This window comes from Grampus griseus (assembly GCF_964374135.1).
Source record: "Grampus griseus genome assembly, chromosome: 3".
NCBI lineage: Eukaryota > Metazoa > Chordata > Mammalia > Artiodactyla > Delphinidae > Grampus > Grampus griseus.
In genome coordinates this window covers 63,460,672-63,475,418 of record NC_139019.1, presented here as the reverse complement: position 1 = coordinate 63,475,418, position 14,747 = coordinate 63,460,672, and the positions used below count along the sequence as shown (strand labels likewise).

Here is a 14,747-nt window from a genome sequence, read left to right as displayed (position 1 = left end):
GACACAGTTTATCTGAATAGCGAAGCCAAGCAAACCTCCAAAGATCAGCAATGAGATCTGGTAAGGTATGGACAGGTAGGGCAGGAGAAAAGTGGGTCAATATACCAGGTTGGAGAATGCATTTGCTTTTAATTATGATGGATTTTCTACTTCGTTTCCATGACTGTTATCTAAAATTCAAGAAAACCACATATTGCAAAACTTAATGAATACTTAAAAAAATATATTTCCTGGAAAAAGAAAGTTCTTACTTTATACCTTATTCATATAGGGAATGAAAGTAGGAATCCAGCAAATAGTTTTAAGCATACGGGATATGAATAAACAAGTCAATCTGAATACTTGAGTATTAAGCAACTTTTTTTCCCCACCATTTGGGTGAAAATATTTCTCAGATATACTCTTTTTCATATTCCCAGAGACAGCATTCTGAACTCAATTTAACTTTGTCTTGACAATTGAGGATGATGAGAATAATAAAATGGGACTTTCAGGACCTATTTCTCGGTGTCCCTTCTAACTGGTTACTTCTAATGTGCTGTGAATCAGAAATGCCAAGTTGGTCATTTTATGTATAAACCAACAGTAAATCTCATGAGACCCTAGGATAAATTCTCCAATTAATAAAGTGAACATACACAGACAAACTTTTTGACCTCTATACTTTATGACCACTACACTCAGGTGAACTGCTTCTAAGTACTAAAAAAAGATTAAAAATGAAAACAAAGCAACTTCTTTTCTGATGATGTAAAATAAGTCAATGGATCTTACGGCCTGGCTGAAGGAGGAGTTCATGAATCTGGACTTTGTGGGAAGGAGTGTGAACTTCTGAAAATTAGATACAAAATTGTGTTGGTCTGAGTATTTTTCTGAGTAACAAATCCATAGTTTTCATTAGATTTAAATGACTCATAAAAAAAAGTAAAGAACTAGTTCTCTAACTCCATGGTTTTCGATCATGGCTACACATTAAAATGAGAGCTTTTAAACGATATCCATGCCCAGTTTTTCATGAAAACTAACTAAACATGATTCTGAAGAAGGGTTCTTACTATCGGTATTTTATTTTATTGACGTATAGTTGACATACAATATTACGTTAGTTTCAGGTGTACAACATAGTGATCTGATAGTCAAATACATTATGAAGTGATCATAAGTCCAATAACTAACTGTCACCATACAAAATTATGACAGTAAGGTGATTCTAATTTAAAGCTGGGCTGAGAACCACTAATTCTGATTTATAATAGATTTCAATGATGGATCAAGAGTTAAATTCCCTGATTTTGCAATGGTGAAAAATACTAATAATCACCGAACAGTGGAAGAAGTAAGGAAGCCATATACGTTTGGTTAAACTCTGAATTTATTATATCAGCCAAGCTTTCAACTAAAAACCTCAAAACATCTCTACAAATTATTCACTGTGATTTTCCAGACTAATCATGGAAACTATAAGGAGGACTATAAGAAACTGTGCTTGTATTAATTATTAATAAAGAATCCCCCCAAGTCAGTGGCTCCTAATCCAGGCTGTATATCAGAATCTGCTGGGAGGTTTTCTTGGTTTTCTGTTGTTTTAATAAAACTAATTCATCCTGCCTTAATACATAGTAAATCACAATCTCCAGGAATTTAAAAACAAAAAACTAAAAAGCAAAAGCTCCCTCAGCTCATTTGGATGATCAGCCAAGTTTGGGAACCAGTGCCCTGAGTGAACCCACAAACCTAATGGCACGTGAGAACCTACAGTTCTAAGTAACTGGATATTCATCTATATAAGAGTTACATACCTTTTGACTAGTTTGAGATTTGGAATCTTCAGAAGAAACTGCATTCTTTGCACGTAGAAGATCGATATCATCAAAATCAGTACATTTTGGCAGAACTGCAAATCTCTTCTGAAGAGACTCTGTCTGGACTCTATTTTGAGGAAGGGCAGAATCGCAGCAGAATTCTTTCAATTTTTCCAGAGACTTTAAAACAATCCTGGTCCTCAGATGTTTCTTTGGCTCTTAGCAAGTCAGAAGAAAATATAACAATAGTATTTTATCTCATTATGTCAATTCATAATTAGCATAGGATTTTTAAAGAGGGAGCTTCTCACTAAAGCAATGAATCTAACTATACTGTGATAAGGAAATAAAGAAACCTCGGGTTCAGGGTGAAGATGGCATATTGAAACATAGATCTAATTTCACTTGGTCCTGAAACCCCATTAAAAACTACAACAGGGGCTTCCCTGGTGGCGCAGTGGTTGAGAGTCCGCCTGCTAATGCAGGGGACAAGGGTTCATGCCCCGGTCCAGGAAGATCCCACATGCCGCGGAGCAGCTGGGCCCGTGAGCCATGGCCGCTGAGCCTGCGCGTCCGGAGCCCGTGCTCCGCAACGGGAGAGGCCACAACAGTGAGGCCCACATACAGCAAAATAAATAAATAAATAAATAAAAAATAAAAGGGGGAAAAGGATTCAAAAAAAAAAAAAAACTACAACAGGGCAGACAGAAAAGAAGAGGTGACAACTGCAAACAAAATATCTGAAGCTAGAAGGATAAATGGATAAGCAATAACCAATTTAGCATACCTGAAAGCTAAATCCTAAATCAGTAATATATAAAACCAGGAACTAATCCTACTTAGAACACAAAATACTTATTAAATGTCTCAAGAATCAGGGTACCAGTAGCTCTGGAAATGGAAAAAAGGGAGGTTCTAAAATAAACAGAACTGGTTCAAAACAATTTAATCCCTAGACCCCTACCCCACTCCAAACTCAAGGGTAACTGTCCTCCTTCTACCTCAGAAGAAGACTGGAGATTTCTCTGGAAAAGGCAACACAGGCACAGGTGAGACGCAGTACTGTGCCTGAGCCATAAGAATGATGGGAATACAGGCTTACTGTATGTGGAGAAACCAGCCTCTTCTCACCAGCTCCCAGAACACAGGCAGCCAGAGTTCTCTCTCCAGGCAGGAGCTCACAAGACTCTGGACTGGGGAAACTGACCAGCTCCATGGGAAAGACCTAAAGATACTGACACCAGGAATTCACCAAGGAAACCACCCCCAGGACATGTGCCTTCCTGCCTCCACAGCTTTGCTCATGCTATTCTTTCTCCCCAGAATGCCCTTGACCCCAATTTCCACATGGCAAATTGTACTCACTTCGTCCAGACCCATCTCAAAACTACTTTTTCATGAAATTCTGCTAATTCTCCCAGTTTAAAGTCATCTTTTCTTTCTCTATGTTCCTATAACAAGATCGCATCTCTCTACAGCACTTATCACACTCTGCCAATTAGCAGTTATTAATAAGCAAGCAACCCATAAAATAAGGGAAACTATCATGTACTGGGTATCTACTATATGCCAGAATACATCTTTTCACCCTTTAGAGCAATACTATTAGGTAATTATTATTTAATATAAAGAAACTGGGACTGCATTTATTATCTCTTACTTTCCCATTAAAGCAAAAACACTCTGAGGGCAAGAGTTGGGTTTTGTTCATTTCTAAAAGTTTAAATATTTTCATATTAATATGCAAACCTCTTTTTAGATCTATACTTTATCCTGTCTCCTGTTAACCTTGTAGCTAGAAAAATGTATATTTGAAATCTCTTTTCAAATGTGTATATTCATCTTGTTTACTGTTATTCTCCCCTTTTCAGGATGTATACTTGAATCACTCTTCAAACATATAGTGTAAGTTTTTATATTATATAAGGACTTCCCCCTATCGATTCAAAAAAACTTTCCCGTGATGGGAGTGGGGTATAAGTCTCAGAATTGCACTCATGTGAAAAAAGAATATCTAAAACTGAAGTGTTAAAAACTAAGGTGAAGTAGCCAGAGACTCTTCTAGCTAGTGAACGCTCTGCTCTTTTCTTCCCATTATTTATTTTTTTAAGTAAACAGTAAAGTTCATATTTCAAAAAATTCCATGTCTAGGCCTTATTTCCACAAACTTCAGGGTTTGCTCAGCTGGATGTGCAGCAAGGACTTAGCGTGCATGTGGTAAGAGCCCTTGATTGCTCAGTTTCTTGCCCTCCTCCTTACCATCCTTCCCTACCCTACCCTACTCTCACCACTGCCAAGGAAGATTCCACCTTGAAGCTCCATCCTTGAGTTATGCTCAATACAGAAAGGTTTTTGTCGGTTCAGAAAGATCCTGGATTGAGCCCATGCTTCTGTACAACCTCTCTGCTACCCTTCCACATCTCTTAAAGTTTTTTCTCTCCTTTTTCTGTGTAGCCATCTTTCATCCTTAGGCTACAATGACTTTCTACGAGTGCACCACAGCTCAAGAGTTAGGAAAGAAGGTGTCCCACACTTGTTCATTTCTATCAAGCCATTATGATTCCTGAATTCTAAAATAAGAGAAAGAACTGGTACACAAGCGATTACCCAAAATTACAATTTTTTCTTAATGCTCCTAGGACCATCAAATCTTGAGCCATCTAAAAGAAAACCAGGGGGAAATATGAACATGTTATCTGTGGGAAGAATGAAGCTTACACAGGAAAACCAAAATCTTTCATTGCCTTCCTCACAGATACCTAAGAGAGATTCTAACACCTCATAAGGCCCTCAATGAAAAAAACTAAATTGGAAGGCTTCTCAAGTGCAAAGCCCCCAAGAGCTACGAAACCCTCATGTCTGAGAAGGGACACAGATATAGGCACCAGTCCCTCAATTAGGCCTTGAGGAAGACTGTAACTACTGTGCAAAACCTGGCTCATGGAAAACTGAGTACTATGAAAATTAAAAGGGAAACCTCCTAAAATGGAGTTGGGAGGCCAGCAGGGAGAGCTCTCCTGGACATACTACCCAGCATCAATACAGATCCCAACAGGAAGAGACTTACCTTGCATCCCCTATAAAAGTGACACTAGCTTACTACCACCAGCAGGAGGAAGATTTTCTCCTTGCCTGGCAACAGTACAACCAATGAGAGACTGTCACAACTCAGCCAAAGAAAAGCCACTATACTTTGAACTCCCAGTTTCCTCCAATGACCCTCCCAAATTCCTCTTCTCCTCTATAAAAGAGTTTCCTCTCCTTTGCCTTGCTGAACTTGCATGTGGTTTGCCAGAGTTGCATGTCCTAAATTGCAGTTCTTACCTGCTCCCAGATAAATCCATTTTGCTGGTAAAATAATTGGCTGTTCTCCTGTTTTAGTTTAACAGTACCCCAATAAACCTTAACAACCTCCATATTCTGCTCCTATACTTAAAACCTCACTTATACTATTTCCTTTTCTGAAGATGCCATGAAATGAACTATCAAATTGCCACAATATGAGATTAAGACTTGCCAGCATTATCACTAAAGTCTCTGAGCCCTTAAGAGGATATACCCTAGAAATAAGGCCATCGGTTGCTGTCCCAACACGTTAAATAGGCCAAAAACTTCTCAGTAAAAATCTTTCACTGAATTAACACCTTCACTGTTTGAGCTTTAATTTTTTGTGTACCATAAAATGTAAATACATAATAGTTACTTTCTCTACTCAGGCTTCCTCCTCTAGGCCTAGGTTAGGAAGGATCAAGGAGGTAGAAGAATTATCATATTTTAAATAAAGAATTTTAATCTAGAAGGAAGCAGAGTAGATGCTGAAATAAAAATATGTGCCACTATAAACAGATTTTTTTTAATCTGTATAAGAATCTGTTTTACAGATAAAATAATTCATCTTAAAAAAAGGAAAAAAAGAAAAACCTCTGGAATATTACAAACATATTTTAAATCAGTTGAATTAAACACAATGTTCAGGCAAAACCAATCTATACTGAAGTCAGGATAGTGGTTATCCTTGGTGGGGGGAAGGGGTTGCCAGTGGGAGGGAGCACAGAGAGGTTTCCGGGGGTCCTAGTAATATAGTTTCTTGATCTAAGTGATGGTTATATAGGTGACTTCGGTTTGTGAAATTTATCAAGCTTATGATTCTCTACATGTGTTAAACATCTATAATGAATTAAAAACATCAACAAATCCATGTTCATAGATCTCAGGGTCTCAAGAATTCTCTTTTGGGAAGATAAATTACACCCAATGTTTTCGAGGGTTTAAGCTCAAAAGAAGATATTTAAGCTTAGGCAGATAAAAATAAGACACAAGTCAAGGAGGAGAGTCTTAAAAAGAAAAATAAATAGATTTAAGAGGCAGTTTCAAATCTTGTCTAACAACAGAAACCCAGGTAAAGGGCAGAACTTCTTCTTTTAAAAGACTTATTTTTTAATCTTAGTGCCCTTGTTTTTAAATATTCATTCCAAATTGGGGCATGTTGTTTTAAACGTCAAAAGGTGATTCTTTTTTTAAGAGCATAAAATGAAAATGGAAAGTTTGCTGGATAAAATTTTTTACCCGGTATAATAGGCAATCATTACAGAATGCAAAAATGGGAATTTGGGGAATGGCATATTTGATTCCATGAAAAATTTTGATTTTTTCACGAAAACTAAGTAGCTTTATACTCAGCCATAAAAAAAAAAAAAAAAAGAATGCCATTAGCAGCAACATGGATGGAGCTAGAGATTATCATACTAAGTGAAGTAAGTCAGACAAAATCTTTTATCATATGATATCACTTATATGTGGAATCTAAAATGTGATACAAATGAACTTATTTACAAAAACAGAAACAGATTCACAGTGTTAGAAAACAAACTTATGGTTACCAAAGGGGAAAGGCCAGGGGTGGGGGGGCCACGGTGTGGATAAATTAGGAGTTTGGGATTAGCAGATACAAACTACTATATATAAAACAGATAAACAATGAGGACCTACTGTATAGCAAGGGAACTATACTCAATATTTTGTAATAACCTATAAGGGAAAAAAATCCAAAAAAAAAAAAATATATGTCTGACTGAATCACTTTGCTGTACACCGGAATCTAACACAACATTGTAAATCAACTATACGTCAATTAAAAAAATATTTTAAATAACTAAGCAGCTTTATGTTAGGATATTAATTGCAGTGTGTAATAATTATAAATATTAATCGATGTCTTTTATAAAATGGTCTAGGGTAAACTGGAAAAAATGAATTTAAGTCAGATTTCAATTTGAACTTCCTGCATATGGTTTAAAGGTATAATATCTGATACATTTCCCGGGTCTTTTTAAAAAATTGTATCTTATTTTTATATACTCTGGCTATATTTTATAATATCTTTGATTTTGGAAAGTCCACATTTATATAGTATTAAGATAATGGATATTTGTATTTATCAAAATGCATTTGAGACAGAGTTCTACACTGTTTATCTGTAATTAAAGTAAGAATAATAACAAAAAGTCAAGTCTGAATCTGGGGAGATTTTATTTACCAAACGTAGCCAGACATATATATATTCCATCCCATATGTTTTTCCTATGTGATGCTGACACTCCTGCACTGAAAGGTGGAATCCATGTTCCTTCCCCTTGAACCCACACAGGCCTTTGTAACTAATTCAACCAACAGAGTATGGCAGAAGTGACACTATATAACTTCCAAAGCTAGACTGTGAAAGACAATACAGCTTCCGTCTGGCTCTCTCTCACAGATACTCATTCTTGGAAACCAGCCACCACTGCTATGAGGAAGCTAAAATTAGCCCACACAGAGAGACAAGGGAGTCAGCTCATACTGGTAAGTGAAATCTTCAAGAACTTTGTGAGCCAGTTGTAAAACACAGCTATTATGTTACAGTATATAAACTTACAATTAAATGAATTACATTAAAAACAAAGGTAACAGAGGGCTTCCCTGGTGGTGCAGTGGTTGAGAATCTGCTTGCTAATGCTGGGGACACTGGTTCAAGCCCTGGTCTGGGAGGATCGAGCCCTGGTCTGGGAGGATCCCACATGCTGCTGCAGAGCAGCTAGGCCCGTGAGCCACAGATACTGAGCCTGCGCGTTTGGAGCCTGTGCTCCGCAACAAGAGAGGCCGCGATAGTGAAAGGCCCGCGCACCGCGATGAAGAGTGGCCCCCGCTCACCACAACTAGAGAAAGCCCTCGCACAGAAACGAAGACCCAACACAGCAAAAATAAATAATAATAATAATTAATTAATAAAAAATCCTACCCCAATTATCTACTTAAAAAAAACAAAAAACAAAGGTAATAAATACTCAGGCCTCATTGCTTCCTAAAACTTTTATTACATTTTACTATTGTCTATAATCTAAAGATTATTAACATGTATTGTCTCTTTATGGTGTAAATACTATATAATGGTGTGCTATTGCAACTATCCATCCTTTCCCAACTCTAGAAAAGTCAGGGCTTAAGAACGGGGCTACTCTAGACCTTCTCTTCCAAAGCTTAAAAACAATCCCTAAAAAGATCAAACTGATCCACAAGGAATTTAACTACTTGACAGAACAAAATTCAACATTCTTTAAAGAAACACAAATCCCAGCACACGACAACACAAAGTTCAAAATACTTATTATCAGGACTTCCCTGGTGGCGCAGTGGTTGGGAGTCCACCTGCCGATGCAGGGCACAGGGGTTCCATCCCTGGTCCAGGAAGATCCCACATGCTGTGAAGCAACGAAGCCCGTGCACCACAACTACTGAGCCTGCGTTCTAGAGCCCGTGAGTCACAACTACTGAGCCCACACACCACAACTACTGAAGCCCACGTGCCCAGAGCCCGTGCTTTGCAACAAGAGAAGCCACCGCAATGAGAAGCACACACACAGCAAGGAAGAGTAGCCCCCGCGCCCACACGCAGCAATGAAGACCCAACGCAGCCAAAAATAAATAAATTTAAAAAACAAAAATACAAAACACAATCCAAATAATTAATTACTAAACATGCAAAAAGTAGAAAAATCAGTCAAGGTGTACCAAACCAGAAATGATAGAGATGACAGAATTAGCATATAAGGACATGAAAACACATATTATAAACATGTTCCATATAATGAAAAATGAAAAGGAAAAAATAAAGAGGAGCAGAATGGAAGGTTTTTGTTTGGTAACAGCTTTACTGAAATACAATTCACATAGAAAAATGGGATGTTTTTTAAAAAGAACAATACAGAACTTCTAGAGATGAAATATACAATATCTGAACTGAACATTTCACTGAATTAAATTTATATCATATTAGATACTACTGGAAAAAAATATCACTGAACTTGAAAATACAGCAGGAGAATCAATCCAAAATGAAGCAGAAGGGGAAATAATACTGGAAAATAAATGAAAAGAGCTTCCTTATTTGAGGGATAATGTTAAGTAATCTAGCATCCCTATTAATAAACTCTCAGAAGAAGAGAAAGGGAAGAGACAGAAAAAAATTTTGAGAAAAAAGTGGCCAAAAAATTCTTCCAAATTTGATGAAAACTATAAACTGATGGAACCCAAGAAGCTTTAAATGAACTCCAAACAGGATAAAGATTAATGAAGAAATAAGAATTTTTTTAAATACTAGACTAAGGCTCATCAAAATCAAATGTGGCAAATGGGACCTAATGAAACTTCAAAGCTTTTGCAAAGCAAAGGAAACCATAAACAAGACCAAAAGACAACCCTCAGAATGGGAGAAAATATTTGCAAATGAAGCAACTGACAAAGGATTAATTTCCAAAATTTACAAGCAGCTCATGCAGCTCAATAACAAAAAAACAAACAACCCAATCCAAAAATGGGCAGAAGACCTAGACATTTCTCCAAAGAAGATATACAGATTGCCAACAAACACATGAAAGAATGCTCAACATCATTAATCATTAGGGAAATGCAAATCAAAACTACAATGAGATATCATCTCACACCAGTCAGAATGGCCATCATCAAAAAATCTAGAAACAATAAATGCTGGAGAGGGTGTGGAGAAAAGGGAACACTCCTGCACTGCTGGTGGGAATGTGAATTGGTACAGCCACTATGGAGAACAGGATGGAGGTTCCTTAAAAAACTACAAATAGAACTACCATACGACCCAGCAATCCCACTACTGGGCATATACCCTGAGAAAACCATAATTCAAAAAGAGTCATGTACCAAAATGTTCATTTCAGCTCTATTTACAATAGCCCGGAGATGGAAACAACCTAAATGCCCATCATCAGATGAATGGATAAAGAAGATGTGGCACATATATACAATGGAATATTACTCAGCCATAAAAAGAAACGAAATTGAGCTATTTGTAATGAGGTGGATAGACTCAGAGTCTGTCATACAAAGTGAAGTAAGTCAGAAAGAGAAAGACAAACACCGTATGCTAACACATATATATGGAATTTAAGGAAAAAAAATGTCATGAAGAACCTAGGGGTAAGACAGGAATAAAGACACAGACCTACTGGAGAATGGACTTGAGGATATGGGGAGGGGGAAGGGTGAGCTGTGACAAAGCGAGAGAGAGGCATGGACATATATACACTACCAAACGTAAGGTAGATAGCTAGTGGGAAGCAGCCGCATGGCACAGGGAGATCAGCTCGGTGCTTTGTGACTGCCTGGAGGGCTGGGATTGGGAGGGTGGGAGGGAGGAAGATGCAAGAGGGAAGAGATATGGGAACATATGTATATGTATAACTGATTCACTTTGTTATAAAGCAGAAACTAACACACCATTGTAAAGCAATTATACCCCAATAAAGATGTTAAAAAAAAAAAAATCAAATGTGGGCAAACGAGTGATAAATACAAAATCGTAAAAGCAGCCAGAGGAAAAAAGACATATTAGGGAAATCAACACCATAATTAAAAAACACCAAAAACACCTTGATGTCACAAATGTTAAAGGTTAAGAACCTTTCAAGGAATACTATGACTCCCTTTCTTCTTAAATATAGGACTTTTCTAATATATACTTTACCTAGTTTCCTGTGACTTCTCTTCTTTTAGAGATATATATTTGAATTTCTTTTCAAATGTACGTTTTACCTTTTTATTATTATTCAATTTGTTTTCAAAACACATATTTAAATCACTTTTCAAATGTATCAAGTTTCCTTGTGAGTATAAAAGCTTCCTTCCCCTGTGGATCCTAGGTATAAAAATGAGCTTATAAATTGAAGAATTAAGAACTGAAGTGGATCCATATAATGGCATATTATTCAACAATAAAAAGGAATGATGTAATTTAGAGTACTCAAAATCATGGAAAGTAGAATGTTGATGGCCAGGGACTGGGGGAGGAGGGAATGTGGAGCTATTATTTAATGGCTATAGAGTTTCAATTCTGCAAGACAAAAAGAATTCTAGAGATGGATGGAGGTAATGGTTGTACAAAATTATGAATGCACTTAATTGAACTGTACACTTAAAAATGGTTAAGATGAAAATTTTATGTTCTGTGTACTTTACCACAATAAAAAGAAATCAAATCAAAACAACTTTTGAAAGGAAGGAGGTACTGATACATGCTGCAACATGGATGAACCTTAGAAACATTAGGCTAAGTGAAAGAAATCAGACAAAAAGGCCACATACTGTATGATTCTATTTATATGACATGTTCAGAATAGACAAATCTATAGACAGAAAATAGATTCGTGGCTGCTTAGGTCGGTGAGGGGGGCGCTGCTTGGGGAAAATGGGAAGTGACTGCTATTTGGGTACTGAGTTTCCTTTGAGGGTGATGAAAATGCTCTAAAATTGACTTAATGAGGGCTGCACAATTCTGTGAATATACTGAAAGTCATTGAATTGTACATGGTAAAGGGTGAATTGTATAACATGTGATTATATCTTAATAATCTGTTATTTAAAAAAAAAAAAAAAACCCGAGGTGGAGCAATCACCCAGCGTTCGACTGGGGAAAGCTCTTTCTTCTTCCTGAGTGTGATTTTTACCAAGTAGCAAAGGTCTTATTTCAAAACATTCCAAGTCTGTTGCCCCTTTTCCACCTCAGCTCCCCTGGGTGCCTGGAAAAGTTACTTAAGTGTGGTAACCCTCAACCTCACCTATCACTGGAGGACAGCAAGGGTTGTTTGGAAGAATAAAAGAACTACAAAAACCTGTACAGCAATGGCAGGCAAACAGAGGGTTCATTAACAGCTTGACGAATTTACTGAAAAACTGAATAGATCAGATCTATGTAGAGTAATGAAACCCTAGAAAATGCAAATTCTGTCAAGTCATGCCTCTCGTCATGGCCCCTTCAGGTAGGAGGAGAAAAAGGGTATCATCAGATTTATCCTTCTCTTTAACCATACGTCTCCATTTCTATAGTTATTTCATACTAAGGCTTTCATGTTAACCCTAAATCCAAACTTTACCTCTTGATCCACTAAATAGAAACTTTTTTTTTTTTTTTTTTTGGTTTTGTCTCGTTTTCTTTACCTAAATTCCTGGGGATAATGAAGAAAGAAGCATTTTCTGTCCTCCCCTATCACAAATTGTCTGAGGCCAAAAACTAGAGAAAAATCTGCTCAACCATCTGTATCCAATACCTCCCCTAGAAGTCCAACAGCTCAGGAATAGTGGTTTTACCCAAAACCCTTTAGCATACAGAAAAAGCAGCTCCATGATTAAAAAGGACAGGGTAGATCTACATGTCCTGACATTGAAAATTGTTCAAAATGTTCTGCTAAGTGGAAAAAAACAGTTGCAAATTAGTATATATAGTATAATATAATTTATAAAATATTATTATTAGTTAACTTATTTTGGGGTCTATTTGAGTACATATAGATGTGTATAAACAGAAAAACCTGGAAGAATGTACAGCACCCCCAAAAATTAGCAGTAGCCCTTACTGAAAGGGAGAGATTATGAGGTCTTTTACTGTCCACCTTCTACATTTCTGTATTGTTTGAAATTTTTATAACAAGAACGTTTTACTTTTATAATCAAGACAAAAATTTGCTAGAGGGAATAAGAGAGAAAATTGGGAGAACTACAGCCAAATTGCAGAACTCCATCTCTTACCTCCACTCCCCCAACCTCTTACCCACACCACCCCTTATGAAGGGGCTAGTCTACTCAAGCACAATGGAGACCTTTCTCCACAAAGGAAAAAATGGCCCAATACTCCAACAGTCTCCTCTGCCCTCAGGAGAATGTGAGAATATCAGAGTCATTACTTGTAAGAATGAAGAAAAATTGCCCCAGAACTCACCAGCGTTCCCAGACATTACTGAATCACTTCCTTCTTCCTTTTCTTGGACTTTCTTTGCTTTCTTTTTAACAGGCCCATCACTCTCCAGTGGTCTCTTCTTACTCCTATCGATTTCTGCAACCTATGTTAGAAAATGATATTATCTCTAATCTCAAAACTTGATGTATGCAAAATAATTTAAACCTTACTTCTGAATGACAGCAAAGTTCTTGCCATCCACCCTTCATAGAATCATCTGTTTAGAGTTATGGGTGAACTGTTTTACCATCTTCAAAGACAAGGTGGAGACTGGCAAGTCATGAGCCTCAGCACCTCAAGCCCTCCTAGAATTAGAACCAAGGCTGCTACTTTTCTTCACTCGATCAGTCTTCTCCTATCTCAGATTATGAATCACCCTACTTACCTATGTTAAATAGAATACCTTTAAGAAAAAAACCTAATATTTAGAAAAGTTGAATTTAGACAGATAATTTAAAACAGTATCATTTTTGAAATGTTAATTGTCATTTAACTGTTTCACATTCAAACTTGATTTATGTTCACCACTGAAAATGCCACAAGATTATGGACTATATGCTGGCAGAAAACCTGTCAAAAACTTAAGTCCTTCACCAAATAACCTCTAAATGGTAGGCATAAAATAAAATCTTGGTGAATTCATGAAAATATAGGCTATGGTCAAAAAACAAAGACAGGAGAGGAACAATCATCTATGGAAGAAACATAAATGAAGGGAACAAGATTTTGAAGCAACAGGAAGCATACAACAACTAGCCATCACATCTGTATCATCTTAAGAAACTTTATCCACCCAAATTGTGTATCAGACTTTATAACCTGAACTACAAGGGGTACAGTCACCAGGGAACTGCACATGACTTTGACCCGTAAACGCTTGAAATACTAAGCAAGGCTGTTGCAGCCTTAAAAACTAGAGATTTAACGGCAGTTTTCGTCTAGTCAGCTAACCAAACACATACAAATAATAAATAATGCTCCTCTTCAACCCTCAATCCAGAAAAAAAACGGGGGGGAGGGGAGAGAATGGAGATTAAAATATGTATCCTTTGACTCTAACCGCATCAGAATGAGCGGTCTGCCATTAAGAGCCGGTGTGACCTTAGCCTCAAATCTATTACCCCAAGTGTAATATTACCCTAAAATGTCTGAACTGCACCTAGGACGGATGCTGCCCTGCCTCTTCCCTCTTTCTCCTTCTTGAGCCCCGCCCCTTTCCCGCCTGGCCCAGCCATCTCGCATATTCTCGCGCACAGTCCCCGCCTCGTCCAGCTCCACCCACAAGCACCGCCCCCGGCCGTATGGTCGCGCCCACTCACCGATGGCCCCGCCCCGCCCTGGACCGAACCCACCACGTGTGGCGGCAACTGAGGCGGGAGAGTGGCCGCTAGGGGCGCTGCGGAGTCAGAGTCAGGATCCGCCTTCTCGGCTGTACCCGTTGCGGAGGAGGTGGATTTCAGGCTTCCCGTAGACTGGAAGAATCTGCTCAAAACCGCCTGCCTTGCAGGGCCTGGGCCGGCGGGAGCGGCGCCACCAGACACCGGCTTCCGGCGCGACATCGCGGAGCACGCAGCCACAGCCCTGCAGCAGGTCGAGCTGGGAGCGCGAGCCCGCGGCCGCCGTTCCCAGGGCGTCTGCGGGCGCGAGCA

The 14,747-nt window shown here is 38.2% G+C and overlaps 1 protein-coding gene across 2 annotated transcripts in view; it reads right to left on the bottom strand.

The window, feature by feature from the left end:
* The window catches only part of MSH3 (mutS homolog 3), a 180,909-nt gene extending 166,220 nt beyond the window's left edge, over positions 1–14,689 (bottom strand). For both annotated transcript variants that reach the window (XM_082650995.1, XM_082650996.1), the window contains exons 1-3: positions 14,418–14,689; positions 13,081–13,201; positions 1,800–2,020 (exon numbers count right to left, since the gene is read on the bottom strand). In XM_082650995.1, the coding sequence (XP_082507121.1) occupies positions 1,800–2,020; positions 13,081–13,201; positions 14,418–14,657 (582 nt within the window). In that variant the 5' untranslated portion in view covers positions 14,658–14,689. The remainder of the gene's footprint in view (positions 1–1,799; positions 2,021–13,080; positions 13,202–14,417) is intronic.
* Between the last annotated feature and the right edge of the window lie 58 nt (positions 14,690–14,747).